Source organism: Lepisma saccharinum, chromosome 3 (genome assembly GCF_977018435.1).
Source record: "Lepisma saccharinum chromosome 3, izLepSacc3.1, whole genome shotgun sequence".
NCBI lineage: Eukaryota > Metazoa > Arthropoda > Insecta > Zygentoma > Lepismatidae > Lepisma > Lepisma saccharinum.
The window spans coordinates 100,452,893-100,471,659 of NC_139231.1; the positions used below are offsets into that span (position 1 = coordinate 100,452,893).

The 18,767-nt window shown below is 40.2% G+C and overlaps 1 protein-coding gene across 6 annotated transcripts in view; it reads left to right on the forward strand.

Annotated features, from left to right (window-relative positions):
- LOC145985250 (proton channel OtopLc-like) overlaps positions 1-18,767 on the forward strand; it is a 185,430-nt gene that overhangs the window by 144,514 nt on the left and 22,149 nt on the right. For 3 of the 6 annotated variants that reach the window (XM_083119026.1, XM_083119027.1, XM_083119029.1), the window contains exons 2-4: positions 9,001-9,159; positions 12,917-13,063; positions 18,647-18,761. In XM_083119026.1, coding sequence (XP_082975152.1) covers positions 9,001-9,159; positions 12,917-13,063; positions 18,647-18,761 — 421 coding nt within the window. The remainder of the gene's footprint in view (positions 1-9,000; positions 9,160-12,916; positions 13,064-18,646; positions 18,762-18,767) is intronic. The other 3 variants (XM_083119028.1, XM_083119030.1, XM_083119031.1) reach the window with 1 other exon arrangement.

Here is an 18,767-nt window from a genome sequence, read left to right on the forward strand (position 1 = left end):
CTGCCTTCTGCTTCCGTGCGATGCGCCTGCGCCCCAGAGCGCGGTGGGTGAAGTTCGAGCTGACACCTGGCGGGAAAAGTGACAACCGTACTACAAGGGAACATGCAGATTCGGACGACTTGGACGTGACTTCGACGGTACGCGAGAGCAACGGGAGAGAACGGGACGGAGCGCTTGCCAATCCGGACACGGCCCCAGCTGTACGTACTACTGTTGCCAACTTAGTATTTTGGAACAAGGTTTGTCCAAATCACGAATCACACCAAGGAACTATATTTTCGTCTATTTCCTTACTGGTCTCAGTTGTAGTTTAATCCAGCCTTGGCTTTGCAGTCTACTCTGGTTGCTTCACAGAAATTGTATTCCTATTTTAGGCGGGATTTAGCTCTTTTCTGTCAATCCGATGTGACAACACTGGCTGCTCCGGAGGGTCTGAACGGCAACAGAGCCCCTTAACAGGCATATGAATAATACACCAAAGTCCTTCCCCGCTCTTTCCTTGCATTGGCGCCCTCTTCTCCCTTGTTGCCTCTTCAGGGTAGCGGAACGGCCTCCCTCTTCGCTTCTGTCGGCTGCAGGAAAAATGTCCTAGGCAATATCTACTCGACGGCAACGGTGTTCATTAACGTATTTAACAATGTTGTCATTTTATTGAAACAACTTATTAATTCTTTACATTTTGCTGTTACCTGCGGTAACACCGGCTACATGCACGCCACGCCTCTGCAATAGAGGAAAGGAACAGCGGGGAAACATTTGGAGGCAAGTGTGCTAGGGGGTTATTCATATGCCTGTTTAGGGTCCCTGTTGCCGCTGCGGCCTACCGGATCAGCAAGTGTTGTCACATTGGATTTCCAGAAAAGAGCTAAATCCCGCCTAAAACGGGGATACTATTTCTCTGAAGCAACAAGAGGTAGACTGCAAAGCCAAAGCTTGATTTAACTACAGCTGAGACCGTTTAGTAATAGACGAAAAGATAAGTACTTGATGCGATTCGTGATTTGGACAAACCTTGCTCCAAAAAACTAAGTTGGCAACAGTAGAACGTACATCTGGACTTCCCTTCCACCGCTATTGGTGAGCCCAACTTTAGAGTTCAGTATGGGGCTTATGGGGACAGTGTTGCCGCATGGTGCGCAGTGGAAGAAGGCTCCGGCGTGCATCGAACTTCTGCTGTAGTACACGCCGCAACAAAAGTTAGTGATTAACGGAACGGGTACTGTTCAATACAAGAATACAAATCCTTTCGCCATGATTTGATGGGAAGCTGTTCTTTCATGCGGCTGTGGTACAGAGTAATGACGGTCCATGGAGGGAGATTTGCAAATAACTGTTCCCGAATATACTTGTCATACGTCTTGCTGTCCATTTCATCGTGTACGTTGGCCGTGTTTTTTCCCTTTAAGTCCACTTTTTGCACAGATAGGCTAATCGGGACTGGACCTACAGTTTAAACTGGGATCCGAACCACTATATGCCTCCAAAGGGTATCAAATCAGGACGTTACCACTGTGCCATCGGGGAGGCCTGTTTCACGTTTATCGGCACACTGTCTTGTTTGGGACAAAACAGTGTTCATTACCGGCATGCACCAAAGCAAATCTCTCCCCCCCCGACCTGTAAGTGCTCGCAAACAACTCGTAAGGCCGCACAGAAAGTCTTGTTGTGTCTTTATTGTTTTGTCCCTCTATTCGTTTTGCACAGCAGCAGCTCGACAGTCATAGGCGGGTCTAGATTATTTTTTTCTGGGACGTGCACAGAATATGGTGTAAGCATTACGTAATATTGGAAATATAATGTCCAGATTTGCAACTTATTCGACACATCAAAAAGTGCCCTTATATCAGTGTTGTGCCCAGTGTTTTCGAAGGGGGAGGGGGGTAGTACGTATACTTTTTAGTAGCTGGTCCTCATATGCCATCTTCTCCTGCTGTTGACCCTCTTCTTTTAGGAATACTTATCCAAGGGGGAGTTATGACCAGCATATACGCCCATTGGACACGTCACGTCATTCACATCAATATAATTGCAAGGGTTTGTTCTAGGTGTAATTTGTGGTCAGATGAACTAATCGGAACTGAGCCTTCAATGTATAATTCATCCTAGAATGTACCTCCACCAGGAAACTGAACCCAGAGTCCTTCGATTATAAGGGGATAGCATTAGCAGAATTTCCGTCGTCGCATTATAATCAAGTGATCCAGGGTTCGATACCTGCTGGAGGCACATAGTACTTCGTATCTCACATAAAACTCTAGGTCCAGTCCCAACTAACCTATCTGCGCATAAAATTGGACTTAAAACTCAATCAATCAATTATTAGTAGAGGTGTGAAATAAAAGGAGTTCTATTGTATTTTTACTCATATGAAGGATAATTACAGAAAGGAGACTGACATTCTTTTAACTATCTAGGAAAAATGGCTCGATCATTTTTTTTATCTTTTAATATAACGCTCTAAATACTTTTCATAATACTTAGTCATCATTTTGGGAGGGGCAAGTGAACCTCCTCCCGAAAAATCCGGCAATGTATTATATACAATGTGCCTGGGAAGTTTCGCCGCACATCGCCTCGTATTAAAGTTATATTCGAAGTCGTTGGATTTTGCGTACCTCTTGACGTTTTTTCTGCTCGTTTGGTGTTGCAAGAGGACCTTTAATCGCTTCGCTATTAATTTTGTAAATAGTTTTGAACGAAATTCCAGTCGTTTCAGCATTTTCGCTTGCAGTCCAACTAACACTTTTACCGGGATTTTTATGCTTGAAGTATATTTATATTTATTACAATTTGTCTCTCTTTACTTGTAAGACTCTGGACACTTTTATGCTTCATAATACCACCCCTTGCCATTTTGCTGTTGTAGAATAATTATAATGATAAATTCCTTCAAGAAATATCCAAAATGAGAAAGCGCGTACGCAAACAACAAACCACTTGACCCCCGACAGGAGCCGCCGAACTTTTGCCTGGCCATTCCCCGCCCCCTTCCCTCTCCCAACACGTGTTTGCAGCAAGTGGCAACCGTCGGACGGCTGTTAGTTTTAACTCCCCAAATGGCGGTAAACACAAGAAAGGAAAACGTCTTTTTTTGATGGTCCGAATTGCAAAAGAAGGTGTAAACCATCAAAGCCTTACATTTCCTCTGGTTTTTGCTTATTTATTATTTTCTCTTCGAATGATAACGACTTTTGTTTCTGACAGAAACACACTTGTTTAGGGGTGGTGATCTCAAAAGTAAAAGCCCATAAAGGCCCATACTGAACTCTTAACTTGGGCTCCACTATAGAGGAGGGGAATTCTGTCGCCTGCTCACCGCAGAAACATCAAACTGACCCGAATGTGTGGTTCTTCTTCCCCTTTCCACCTCTTTGCAAAGAAACAGAGATGGTTGACAAGGCTCGACTACTATTCACTGGATTTTCGCGGTAACTCTCTCATGAGTGGTAGTTCTTTCTACGAGTGATTGTGGCTCAATAAATCATTGAGCGGATTGAAAAAAAAAATCCAGATCAAAGGCATGTTTTTTGGGGGGGACGGTAGGGTGGAGATGATAACGTCTGATGGCCGGTAACACTTTTAAAAAAGTCACGCCACGCAACTGCTGGACCTACAGTTTAAAGTGGGATCTGAACCACTATGTTCCTTCACCGTGTGTCGAACCCGGAACCCCTTAATTACGAGGCGACGAAATTACCACTTAGCCATCAAAGAGACCACACCACACTGCACTGCACGCTGGGGTGATGCACTATCAGGGTTTAATGTGTATTAGGGATGAAGGAAACCCCCTCCCCCATTCTGATTGCAATGAGTAGCTATGCCCCAGTTCCTACTCCCATCTCCCTGTCCAATTTTACAATTTATACTCAATTTCAGAACGGCTACGGCAATTCAATAAGTTCGCGTGTTGTTATTTTCTTAATAGTGCCGGGTTGAAGGGAGTACATGGATCAATTGCCCTGTTGGTCACTACGCCATACCACCACTCTTTTTGCCCGCCAGTAAAATATTGACTTGGGCCAAGACTCGGAAAAGGTGAATTCGAAAGGAAATGGCTCAGCAAATGCAGGATGAAGAAAGCCATACTGGTGGTGGATATTCGCGACTTCCGAGTGCCGAAGGCGGAAGGCTGCCGGGGAAGGGGAAGGGGATGTCACGTTCTCTCGGTGCACCTGGAAGCTCGGCCATCTGGCGCTTGAGACGAACCCATTGTTGATCTTCCTGGGAAGGGACGGCGCGTGCAGGAGCGCAGGAAGAAGGCTTCGATCGACCATCCATGTCGTCTTGGGCGACGCGCTCGGAATGAGCAAGGAGAGCGAGTGGGGGCGGCGGAGATCAAAGGGGAGCTTTCTTAATCAGGGGGAAGGTTCTGCAGACGCGAGATATCCTCTGGCTTCCAGGATACGTGTATAACTCTTACCGGAGGGATTTTTTTTTGGAAGGGGGGGGAATATAGGCGTAACTTGGCGTGGGCAAGGGGTTATACTTGCCCCCCCCATATTTTCGAGTTTATTAAAATTTACAAGTTAGGGGACCTGAAGAACAAAATAATAAAGAGTAGCTAATATTTGTGATTTCGCAAACGTCACAGTTATTTAGCAAATAATCCTGGACGCTGTTTTTATGGGATGGGAAACTTTTTGAGTCTCTTCCCTCAAAATTAGGCCCAGTTTAATTCTGCCCCCTCAAAATTAGGCCCCAAGTTTAATTCTGCCCCCTTAAAATTAGGCCCAGTTTAATTCTGTCCCCTCACAATCACGCCCAGTTTATTTCTGCCCCCTCAAAATTAGTCCCACTTTAATTCTGCCCCTTCAAAATTAGACCCACTTTAATTCTGCCCCCTCAAAATCAGGCCCAGTTTAATTCTTCCCACTCGAAATTAGACCCACTTTAATTCTTCCCACTCGAAATGTAGACCCAGTTTAATTCTGCCCCCTCAAAATTAGGTCTAGTTTGATTCTGTCCCCTCAAAGTTAGGTCCCAAGTTACGCCCATGGGGGGGGGAGGGGGATGGCTATTCGGGGCAAAATTCTGATTAAATTTCCTAAAATGTTATGAAAATTTCGGCTACAGAGCAAGGTGAACTCAGTAGATTGTAGTCACGCCCAGTTTAATTCTGCCCCCTCAAAATTAGTCCCACTTTAATTCTGCCCCTTCAAAATTAGACCCACTTTAATTCTGCCCCCTCAAAATCAGGCCCAGTTTAATTCTTCCCACTCGAAATTAGACCCACTTTAATTCTTCCCACTCGAAATGTAGACCCAGTTTAATTCTGCCCCCTCAAAATTAGGTCTAGTTTGATTCTGTCCCCTCAAAGTTAGGTCCCAAGTTACGCCCATGGGGGGGGGGAGGGGGATGGCTATTCGGGGCAAAATTCTGATTAAATTTCCTAAAATGTTATGAAAATTTCGGCTACAGAGCAAGGTGAACTCAGTAGATTGTAGTCATGGTATAATTCCATGAAATTTTAAACGGGTCTGTTTATTCATCTATTCTCAATGTAAAATTTAGAAAAACTGGAGTACAAACTTGGTACAATTTGCTTTAGCACCACTTCTCATCTAAGGTTATTGTGGTTAAATCTACGGACGAAAGTGTAATTTGAACCAATGGGCAGTAGTCATGCATTGAGAATCGAACGCGGTGCCTCTTGATAACAAGATTTATCCACTATACAGTCGGGAAGGCTAGAAGGAATGAAACGAAAAATGATACCTGACATACAAGCAAATAAGAGCCTTGATGGTGAGAAACATTATCTGCATTCTTATCCCGATTGTCGTTATTAGATTATTTAACGACAAAGCTCGTAGTGTTAGCGATTAGGGATGACTGAAGAGTCCGTGTGACGGATATCCATATTTCCAGTATTCGTTTTAAAGACGAATTTTGTCCATATTATCCGGATGCAGGGGTGCCCACAGGGGGGGAGGATTATGGCGCAGACTGCGCCATCGAGATTTTTGGGGGGATTTTTTTCCCTTCAAATAATATAAAATTCAACATTTATACTATATATTTTCTAAAATATATATGTAAAACTAAATATATAGCTTAAATGCTCCATATTTAATCCATTACATGAAGAAAAGAAAGTATTTTGGAGCAAGGGTGTCCACAAGTGGGTTTTTGGACGCAAGTTGATGATGGAAACTTGACGTGAACAATATAGTGTTGGACACAAATTGCATTACGTTATGAATTAACCATTGAGCTATTTAAATAGCAATCTGCAGACTTTCAAGGGAATTGTAATGGTTATAATATGTATCGGGACGGGGGGAGACAATATCCAACTATTACATATTAGGCCTTACTTAAATTGACACGTGTATTCTTGGGGGGGGGTTGAGAATTAAACGTTAGGGGAACAATATCCAACTCTTAGATTATGGCGGATATTTTAGTTAGGGGGGATTGAGCATTAAATTGAGGGGGGTATTAATTAATTAAATTCTTGTGTATTACTATTGTCTTAGACTGTTGTGGAAATTCTGGTGTGGGGACTGATAATTACTTGTTTTGGAGGATGCAATATCCACTCTTCAATAACCAATAAGCCTAAGATTGGTATGGAAATTTTGGTGCGACGATTGAGTATTAAATTTTAGGGAGGAGATAATGTATTATATCTTAGATTGTCAAGGGATTTCTGCAATGGGGGAGAGTTCGAATATTATATTTTCAGGACTATATTTAGTGATATGGTATCCACACGTTTTTGGCACGCCGAAATTGCGAGAAGAGAAGCTGAAAAAGAGTAAATATCGCGGGAACGTAAGAAAGTATTGGTACCCCATTAAAATAATAATCTTGAAAGCCTGCAAAGAAATTGATGTAAAACTTTTCTTGCTTGCTTCGCTCGCAATAATGTGTTTCACAAATGCTGGTTTGGCATTTTGCTGATATGAATGTGACGTTTTCTACTTTAGCTGCAAAACAAGACATGTACGATATTCTCGATGTTGATTAATAACATCACTTCTTGAAATATGATGTTTAGTGTAGTGTATAGCTTAATTTAAAGCAGATTCATAATTTGAATTATATACTACTATTCCCAAACAGAGGGGGCGAATTCTTTGAAGGAGAAACCGTATTATATTCTCCCCCTGAGCTTAAGAATTTCCGTCACACGGCTGCAGCATGTTTTTGGTTTCCCCAGGTTGAATTTTCTATCTTAAGTTGTGTAACAATTTGTGTTAAATACTCAAATTGTGGGTTTTATAAATGTTATTCTCCACTCACAAACACTGTTTAAATACATATTTATATAATTCATTACATTTAACCAATCAGTGTGCTAGCTTACCGTTATTTCGAAAATGGAACAATTAAGAAAATATGGACAGTTTAACATGATATTGTATTCAAATAAACATCAATTATTACGAATTCATCCTAACTATTTTGGGGGGATTGTGATGAACGATTTTGATGGGGAAGGGGGTATTGCATCTACGGTCTTCCTGCTTAGGGAAGAGGGGCAGATCAAGTATAGTGTTCAGTCAAGCTAAGAAAAAAGTTACTTTTAGTAGACACGCTGTCGTAATTAAATACTTTATGCGGATTATGACATGATTTGGGGGGGCGTATTTCATGATTTTGTGGGGGAATGCGCCATTGGCCTTCGGGGGGGGGGATGGGCACCCCTGTCCGGATGCTATGTGGATATTTGGATTAGCCGGATAAATAAATAGCTGATATCCGGATTTGACGTGGATATGCGTTCTACAAGTATTATTTAATCTAGATCTGTATTAAGGATAGTGATTAACCATCCTGTAAAAATTCGTTCTTTGAAATAGATTTTATACCCAGAGTATATTCAGTGCAGCCCTTCAGCTGCAAGGGGTCGCCAAAATGTGCATAAGATATTCACAAACGTACGACTTTAAGTGCATTTTTAATACTATTCGTCAACAGATGTCACTGCTAGAAAGAAAATTATAGTGGGTTAGTGAGTTGTGCATTTTGTTCAAGTACAACCAAAAATATATACTTGTGATGATGGATATCACTTAGGTATAGCTTTGGTTGTAGAACTAGATTCCTTGTAGCTATAATAGAGGTTAAAAGGGAAGAAGTCAATATCCCTCTGTCTTTGTTCCTATAGCTCCATACATCAGTTGGCGAAGAAGGGAGATGCGTTATAACCCCTCGTTCACAATGAATTAACCCAAGTACATGAAGAAAATAGTCAAATAAGCTATAAACCTCCTTTTATGACTAAACTTTGTTTTCTTGGTACAAAAGTTTCTCCATATATTTCTCAACTGCTGAAGTAGGCGGCTTATTCTGGTAATATCAGTAACTTCGATTGGATAACATTGGAGGAATATTTGGGGAGGGGCAGTCTCATATTATACCACTAATAGCATATAACATGAAGGAAGAAACCTAGTTTAATTCCCATTTTTGTGAACTGGAGCAGTAAGAATAGCAGGTGGCTTGGAAGGGCGCTGTCTACTAGCCCCTGTCTCTCAAGTATTCTACTTGGAATTCGGGTTACCAAAGTGTTAAACACGATTAGGGATGGACGATATAAAAAAATTGATATCGCGATATATCGTCACAGACGATACGATACGATATTCTTTTCCGTATCGTAGTATCTGCGATATATCGTCTCCACGATATATATATTGCCAAATATCGTGACGATATATCGCTGACACGATATATATATCGCTAGAATATCGCCAAAACAATATAGTATATCGCCAACATGATATATATCGTGACGATATATCGCCGACACGATATATATCGATAAAATATCGTGACGATACATCGTCTAGTTGATATCGTCTGGACACTATTTTTTTAAATATCGCGATATATCGTCTGGACGATATATCACCCAACACTATTTGTTGTAGAGAAAAGTTCAAAATTTGAAGCAGGAGCTTAATTGTGACTATCGCATGAAATCAACCACTTTTTAAACAAGCAAAAAGGTAACCTGTCTTGATTGGTGATTGTCCCTGGTTCCAGCTGGGTAGGGCTTCAACCCGCGGAGTCCCTTCTGCTACCCTCGCCCGCCAGCCCCAGCGCAGTCATTGTGAGCCCAGAGACGCTGTCACCTTCCCGGCAGTCTTCTCCTGCGAGACAAGTGCCCAACGGCGCCGCGACGCGCCGAGGATCAACTCAGGGGTAAGAGCAGCATGCGACAAGGATGTAGATTGCATTTGTTTTCAGTTTGCCTTTAGTACAAGTAGCTTTCAGTTGTGTTCCTTTGTTTGTCGAAGTAGGTTAGGTTTCCTCCACTACTAGGACAAACATACCTCGCCTCCTAAGATGTAGTTACACCCTCCGCCTCCGTCCTTAAGAATGCGGTATTCTGTGTGAATTGCTGATAAGCAAATGATATACAAGTATTCAAAATGATTGTACTCACGGTCAACACACTACTGTAATAATTTCATATAGTTCTTTAGTGTCTAAATCTTTTACATTGTTTTGCAACACTAATCACATAATTCACAATTTTGCCAACCACAATCAGTGAAACTTCAGTTGTCAGATAAATTTCCAGAAACTTATATTTTGAAAGTTTGTTTTAATCCCACTATTTTCACTCAAATTGGCCAATCAGATCTAGATCTACAACACGACACCTGTGGGCAGCAATAAATCATTTAACAAATAGGTTCCAAATACGGTTATCTCATTGAAATTTGTATCAATATTACAAATATATTATTCACTTCTGTTCATGTGTATGCCAGCTGGATCAAATTCATTTATATTCTTTCATTTAAAAAAATAGAAACTCTTTAAATCTCTTCCGTTAACATTTCTCCTTCATTTATTTTTGTCATGTGTAATTTTTCATTAAAGACACACTGATTTTTAATATATTAATCCCTTTAATTAGAATATCTTCCTTGATGGCAGGATATTAAGAACTACATCATGCTATAAGTATTCCAACACCACCGCATATATAATGGAACTCATCGTACTTCATTAGGAAATACAGACACTGGCGTTTTGAGAAAAACAATATTTTCAAATAAAAGCAGTGAAGAACTTGGGAAAATGAGACTGGTAAATGAAAACTTCCCTTTAAAATGGCCCCTGGTTGCCATTTTTGAGAGTAGAAAGCTCTAAATATACGAAATATCTTATTGTGTATAGTCCCTCTGGCAAGCAGCTATGTCCTATCCACCTTCACAATTCCAGCCCATCCTGCGTACGCCAGTGTCCACAGATTTCAAATTTTATAAAACGGTATAACAACGACTCTCTCATTTGCTTTGTAGCAATTCAAGTGTGTTGAATTCTTAAGATCACAGTACATAATTTCACCTGTGGAGTACAACTTGTAGATTACCTAACCATAGACATTGTAAGCATTGGAATGGACTTCAGTATTAAATTAATACAAACTGAAAACATAGACGGATAGCAATGCGTTGGCTATAACAGTATATATTGCACCTATTTCTCGTAATAAAGGTATTACAATACGTTAGGTTACTGACCTTGTAATAGGTATAGACCATAAAGTTTTACCTCTCCCGGCACTCGGTGGTCCGTCGTCTGCTGAAAGTCCTTACGTGAATGCTTTCACCCACCGACAGGAGCGCTGGGGACAGCACGTGCTTTGGTCTCTGCCAGTCAGTGCTCGACGTTCACTTTGAGAGAGGAATTTGAACACTTGGCTACCACATTCACAGCGGAGGGGAAGGGAAGGCAACATACACACAGGGACCGAGTATTTCAGACACAAAATGAACCTGTAAGGGCTTGAATAGCTAAGTGATATCTTTCCTTGCCCCTTCGAAGTACTCCTGAAGAACAGCAAGGCCAGCCATAATATTTGCACGAAACATACGTTTAGAGCAACAACAGACCACTTACTGGCGGGAACTGTACCAAAATAAACTTTCTGGCTTGTAATAGGTGGTATGGTCAATCATAAGATAAACCAGCCAGAGAGGTACCCCCATTTGCACGATGATGAACATTATGCTCTAGGCGAACATTATATTAATCCTCAAAAGAAAATAAACCAAGGGTGTACACTAGCTACAGATAAACGCACTAACACGAAATTAACGTTAGCTGTTTCGTGAAATTAATTTGTTCACGAATTTTCCGTTTGGAATCTTGCTGGTGGTATAACCTCGGATGTACTGACGATACTGTGGACAGTTTATGTTTAGCGTGATAAAGTTCCCAAAACAAAGTTTACAAAATATCTAACACTGAATGCTATTATGTAATTACCATTGTACGTACCTTAAGCAATGATATACACAAGTTTGATTGATAAGTTCGTTTTTTCATGTATCTAATACAAGCACGTTAGACCTGTTTCGGTTCCAGAACCCATACAATTAATGATAATACGTCATTAAATCTGAAACATTCTACATGTAACCATATCACATAAGATATACAAAGTATAAATGTAATTTAAGGAAATAGTTTATGCTTTAATTTTTATATATAAAAAAAGAATACTTGTTTGGGTTGTGAACTTTTGTTAGTAGGCATGATGAGCTGTAGTTAGATTTTTAAATACCTTTGTTTTGTATATGGAAAATATTTCCATGATAGATAATGTTTATTACCAGTACGTGATGTGATTGTTGGTTCATGCCATTATACATTTGTTTAGATATCTTTCACTTTGTATTTAGTATCTTGTAGCATATATGGATAGCATTATAACTTATGTAATGAGTAACTCTTGTTCGAATTTGCTTTTTATGAATGGAATTATGTAGTATTTATACTTGTCCGTAACCAGTCCATGTTCAATGTAGATGTATTTCAACTGTGTGCAGTGGCGGCGATTAAGAAGTCGTGGAGGTAGTTGCCACCCCACGTTTTGCCCCCGCGTCTACCAAGAAATGGAAACTCCCTCCCAGTTTTGGCACCCAGTCGCCTCTGCTTACTATGTGATATATTCGCCCTCTATCTTACAGTGATACGGAGTAGTATCTCTATTTTTAAAATTACTATTTGTTTCTGAAGAAATAGTGTTTATTTATCTTTGTTCATAAATGTTCATCTTTGTTTCATATGAGTTATATTGGTTTGTTGTTTTATTATGTCAAGTGTTGACTACTTGGAAAGGTTTAATTCAACAAAACACTAAAATGCTGACAAAGGCAAAATTTATTGTAAAATAAGACACCATAAACGTCTTAAAATGTCTATAAATGTCTTATTTTACAATAAATGTTGCCTTTGTCAGCATTTTAGTGTTTTATTGAACTTGGAAACAAGGCTTAATAGTGTTTCATTGTTTAATTCAATGTGATTCATCATTGATCAGATAATATGTTGAATGTTATCTTTATACCTACGATATCTTAAATTGTGTGTATACATGTAATAAGATAATACATTTTATATTTTTTATTCCTTTTCATCATTAATTAGATAGGCTATTTATTTTTTGTCTTCGGAAACACATTTGTGCGTATGTGTGCATGTGTGCGCGCTTTCCAAGAATAATCCTTATCTGTAAAATACAGCAAATGAAGTGTACTACGAATCTTATATCAAAGAATGCTTGTAAGTCTGCATTGATATTGCACTAAGAATATTCTCCAAGTCACTTCTCTCCCTATCTTAATCGCAACGATGATGATTGATGAACGGACAAAATATATGATAACTCAAACATCAAGAAATGTCATTCTAAGCGAGTACTCTCTGTGACAACCACTACACCACGGTGGCCTAAGATCCTGGCACGGGTCCTTTCATTTTTTGTCTTGTGGTCATTTTTGTTCTTCTTCTTCGAAATTAACTTTAACTAAGAGGTTTAAGGCATAAGTTAAAGAACCAATAAACAAGACGCAAATACGAACACAACCATAGAATTTAATTCAAGTTGTTCCATTTTGTGGTGAGATTTTAGCATTATTTTTCTTTACCTTCTCCACAGCTTCTCGCCGCCGGCGTTGCTTCCACCTGTACTGTACCAGGGCCATGGACAGCGCTCGCATTCTCTGCCGGGGGTCCCTCCTGCTCTCAAGAGGCGGCCCAGTCGGTTTGAGAACCAGAGACCCGAGGATTGGAAGAGACTTGGAAGGTAAGTACATGCTTACATTCAGTTTACCAATATAAAGCTTGCAAAGGGTGAAATGGCATTACATGCGAGAATAAAATATTACCCCACGAAGTTCAGTAGCTACATATAACACCCGAAATAAACAGCTTCACCAGGCTAACAGTTCAAGAAGTCCCGAACAGATGGCAATTAAAATATCACTACCCAGCATGATTTTTGCGGCAAAGCATGTCATAAGTGATTTTAAGGAAATAAGGTCTCCTGATTTTAGAAATGTCATTTGTTTGTTTGTATCACGTCTAGTTTTCGTGTTAATTGCCATTTACTGTCTGCAAGTGTGTCATTGTGGCTCGGTGCTGCTTTGCAATAACGGTGAAAGAAACGTAAGGCCCTTCCATTCGGGATAGGGATGGTTTGGCGCGATCCCCAGGATGCTACTTTTGCCTGTGTAAAACAGCTGGATTTAATAAGGAATACAGGGACAGTATTGTGTACCTGAATTTAAAGTCAGCGATGAGACCCGTTCCTCATGGACCAGAAATTCCAATACCTTCACCTATTACCAGTTTACCTGACTCTGAAGCTTCCTCAAATTCCGAAAACAAGCAAGTTGATACCCACCAGCCAAAGAAGCAGTAAGCCCAGAATTGTTGATACGAGACCTCGGTCTCACGAAGGAAAAAAGTGAACTGCTAGGGTCACGATTGAAATAAAAATCTTCTTGTGCCTGGAACTACCTTTTCTTGGTATAGACATAGAGATAAAGAGTTCAGGAAATATTTCAAGAAGGAAGATGATCTGACTTACTGCTGTGGCATTCCAGGACTGATAGAACAGCTGGGGAGTGAAGATTACAAGCTGGAAGATTGGAGACTGTTTGTGGATTCCTCTAAAAGAAGCTTAAACGCTGTACTACTTCATAACGGCAACATTATAGCTTCGATACCTTTGGCACATTCCTTTTAACTAAAAGAAAATTACATCACAATGCAAACTGTTTTGGACAAAATCAAATATCATGAGCACAGGTGGGATGTGTATAGTGACTTGAATGTTTTTGGTATTCTATTAGGACAACAAGCAGGCTACACTAAATTCCCTTGTCATTTATGTGAATGGGACAGCAGAGCTAGGGACACACACTGGTCTACACCTACCTGGCCCAAGAGACAAGTGTTGACACCGGGTGTAAAAAAATGTTACAAATGCTGCCTTAGTTGACCCACAAAAAGTTATTTTGCCACCGCTACACATCAAGCTGGGAATCATGAAGCAGTTTGTTAAGGCCTTGGACAAAATAGCCCCTGTTTTCAGTACATTGCAAGCAAGTTTCCACATTTATCAGATGCAAAGGTCAAGGAAGGCATTTTTGATGGGCCACAAATTAGAAAGCTTCTGAAAGACCGAAACTTTGAACAGACGATGAATGCCGTTGAACTTGCTGCATGGATTTCAATGGGGGACGTCATGACGAAGGAAATGTAAAGGATGAACAGTGCGAAACAATAGTCAAAACGATGTTGGATCGCATGAAACAGTTGGGGTGTAGAATGAGCCTGAAACTGCACTGCCTTCATTCTCATCTCGATCACTTCCCGGAAAATCTTGGGGCTGTTAGTGAAGAGATGGGAGAGAGGTTTCACCAAGACATCAAGGAGGCAGAAAGAAGATACCAGGGGAGGTGGGATGTACCAATGATGGCCGACTACTGTTGGTGTTTGAAAAGAGATGGCAAACATGCAGCAGTCAGACGCTGGGCAGCCAAGCGGTCATTCCAAGGGGACATCTAGGACTGTTCACATTGACATGAGTACAATTTTCCCCTGCAATAGCATTTTCTGGTGTTGTTTTACATATAAATTGCCTTCTTTGTGAATTCTTTGCTAACACTTTCTTGCTAGAGCACAGAAATCACGAATGGCACGTATGTATATCAGCATCTACATGAATCAAGAGACCCTGGTTCGACCTCAGGTACTGGCACTTTATCGATGAAACTTATGTTAATTTGGCGCGTATTAAAAAAAATAGTGGAATACATATGTTGTGGACTGTTTGAAAATATCATTATGTTTCTCTGTAAATATTTCCAAATCTATATTCAATTTTGTCAGTACATTTTATTATTATATGCAATATATATGTAATTTTGGTGTACCTATTGCGAGAAAACGTTAATTGATACGTAGAAACGGGCAACTGATTCGTGCTCAGCTACCCAAAATTAGTTAAGATCACCTATCACACCCCTTGCCGCAAAAAATAAATTTCAAAATGCTGGGTAGTGATTCAATAACCTACCAAATGATATGAAAGCAGGAATTATGACAAGGTTCAAAAGCAAATTGAAAAAAAAAAACCTATTATTAAATCAGGAATATTATAGCGTAGTAAATATTTAAATTGTAAATTATAGAAATTTTGTAATTATATTTTTTGTCTGAACTGTACTGAATCCTCCATTGGTGTATATGGTTTATATAGAGTAATAACATTATAATTCAAAATTCAAAGATTAACGGTCCAGATTTTCTTTTAATTCTTCTACAAACAGAAAGTATTGTCTGTGAGATGTAACTCCTTGTTTTAGCCAACTCATCACTCAACCGGTAAACACATCAGCTTGAAACATTTCGGCAGGAAGAGAACTAGTTATGCCACACACACACACACACACACACTAACTCACCGAGGCTCCACAGCCCTTTGAGGGACTTTTCTTTGGATGACACGTGGACAGTGCAACGGATCCCATTGCCTCTGTTTTTCTGGCTTTCGAAATCGGAGTACGATAGCTTTTCTTTTCATTTGGCTCTCCAACTGTCCTCACGGTGTTGGGTCAATACCGAAATTATGGATCTCCCCACGGGAGCGCTCGCACAAAATAGGCGAGAAGAACGCTATTTGGCTAAGCGGGAGCTCTCTCACACACTATAGCTTGGATAAATTGATTACAGTGCGTGATTTTGAATCTACAACTAACGTCGCATGAACTGTGCAATATATAAGAATTATTTGGTAAATTAGAACACACAATCCAAGTCATGCTTGGATTTTGCACATTTTCTTTTCAACTCGAAGGTTGAGTTGATTTCATATTCTACTTAACATATGGCAAGCTATGGAAGGAAACTTTCAAAGCTTATGGGTTTAGCTCAAAATACTTGTATATAATGATACAATAAAATTAATGAAAGTGCTCATCCTGTAGTAATATTGACGATTTTTTTCTTATTTTGCAATTTTAAAACCTTTAGAAAAGGACCTCCCCTGCATTTTAGGTGTACTGCAAAATTAACGGGTGTGAATTTTATTTGTTAGGATGTCATTTTTAATTATGTTCTCGGGTGTAAAGTATAGTGTTTAGCAGGTTCTAGTACCGTACAGAAACTCTCAATGTCCCCTCTTATCCAACCTGAAGATTCTAGGGTCGAGTTCCTGAATGATAATGGCAGTTCTTTTATTTCCTTCTGCTTTGTAAATGAATGAAATACGAAATTGTTATATATATATATATGTTCAAACAAATGTTCTCATAATCAGCCCGATTATGTCGGCGTTTATAGCCGTCTACTTATCCTGGCTGGTAAGCCGAGAACACTTGTTTGAATTATGTCGGCAGGAAAGCTATAATTCCTATTTGCTATTATATCTTTTTCATTATGTTATTGTCTATTTAAAATTCTAAATGTCTACGACTTGCTTCATTCAGTTGTTTCCTATATTTTTTATATTTATAGTATGTTAGTAAAACTGTATAATTTATCTGGCCCAAGAAGCTCTGTTAGAAGAAATATATATATATATATATAAGTGAAAGAGGAGAGAGGAAACACTCACCAGACGCAGAAAAACTTCAAATTTTCGTGACGGTGTCACATCTTCAGGAGTAGAAAAAGAAAGACTTGTGAATCCTGAAGATGTGACGCACCGTTACGAAAATTTAAGTTTTTCTGCGTCTGGTGAGTGTTTCCTCTCTCCTCTTTCACTTTTTACTTTCACTTTTTATTTAGGCCTTGTGGCCCTCCTTCCGTTTATATATATATATATATATATATATATACCCCCTACTTCAAATAAAAATAAACGTCAGTTTCTGCAAAGGTTCCAACAAATATCATCCCCAACCAAACAGTTTCACTTCAAGCGTGTAAACAACCTTCGTCTATGTGAGTCCAACGCCATTCGTCGTAAGGACATCCATTTGGAATGTAAATCTCCTCGCAAAAGCGACAAGTTCAGTCTTTAATACGATGAATCTCACTTGGGACATGCAAAGCGACATATGCTCATCTTCCACATGGCGTAGTACAGTCATGGGCATTTCTGGAGCGTAACAACCTCATTGCTCTTTAAAAGGTTCGTTACTGCCCAGATATGTCCGTGACTGTACAAAAGTGCGATTCTGCTGACACAGCCATTCGCCATTTGCGATCGGAGTCTTTAACTGGAGTCGTGCAACATTCGACTGTCGCATTTTATCTGCTACTGCCGCATGCGGCATCACTCTTCCTTCTGTCGCGAGGCAAAACAAACAGAATCAACCTGTACCACATCTGACGCACGCTCGCATGTCTCATATCGTTATGTTGTATCACTAGTTGAAAAGTTTCAAGCGTGCGTCAGAGTCGCATGCTATACGTTGTCTAAATCAGGGTTTCTGATCTCAGCTCTCCTGAGCCTGCTGCCCGGTAAATTCATTTTTTTTTAAAAGTTAATGCCCTGATTCCAACAATTTTACTCGTAAATAGCTTTCTAATTTTTAACTTTATACGTTATACTTGAAATTTAATATTAATAAATAAATTATGGCATAATCGTAGAGAGTATTCTTTTGATTGTCTAGGTTTATATTAGTCGACAACAACTGGATCTAATAGAATCCTTTAGTTTTTCTCCGCCCTATATCATTAAATTAATTTGGTAAGTTCTGATTTTCATTGGCATGTTCTATTTCGGACACAGGTATTTCCCCGATGGCGCAGTAGCGTCGTCGTCTTGTAATCAAGGGGTCCCGGGTTCGATACCCGGTGGAGGCACATAGTGGTTCGGATTCCACTTTAAACTGTTGTTCCAGTCCTGATTAACCTTACTGTGTACAAAGTGGACTTAAACCATCAACACAAACCATTTCGGACACAGATAAATTCCAATTAATCAGAATCGTTCCACTCAGTATATTGGTTAAAGAAGGTTGCTGCGCAAACTAAATTGGCCGTGTTGTCCGTCCGTCAACCTCCAAATTTTGAGGCTGGAAGCAACGCGGCCCCTGTTAGTAGATCGTCTGAACGCTCACCACCAGTGGGGACGATTAGGGAGGGAGGCAGGTGCCCCCACTTTCGCCCCGGCACTAAACCTTATCTAGCAAGGTAAAGCAGCCTGTCTTTGCCCCCAGTTTTGGAAGCCAATCGCCGCCAGCTCACCACCACTGTCACGAAAGCATTCTCTGTTTCCAGGTGGTTGCCAGCTGTGGCTGCAAGTCACACAATTGACGCCAGGTCCCGGTCGTCGAGAAACACTGGATTAGACCGCTGTACATGTTCAAATGCATTTTTGTAAATATGTTAGTATCACCAAGAATGACTTATTTCCTTTCTTCCACAGGGATGCCCTGACGACCGCGCTTTCGGCACTCTACGGAAAACTGTTGGTGGTCATGGGTATCGCCTTCCCAATGGCCGAGGTCATTTCCACTCACATCCCGCCTTCGTACTACGAGGTAAGT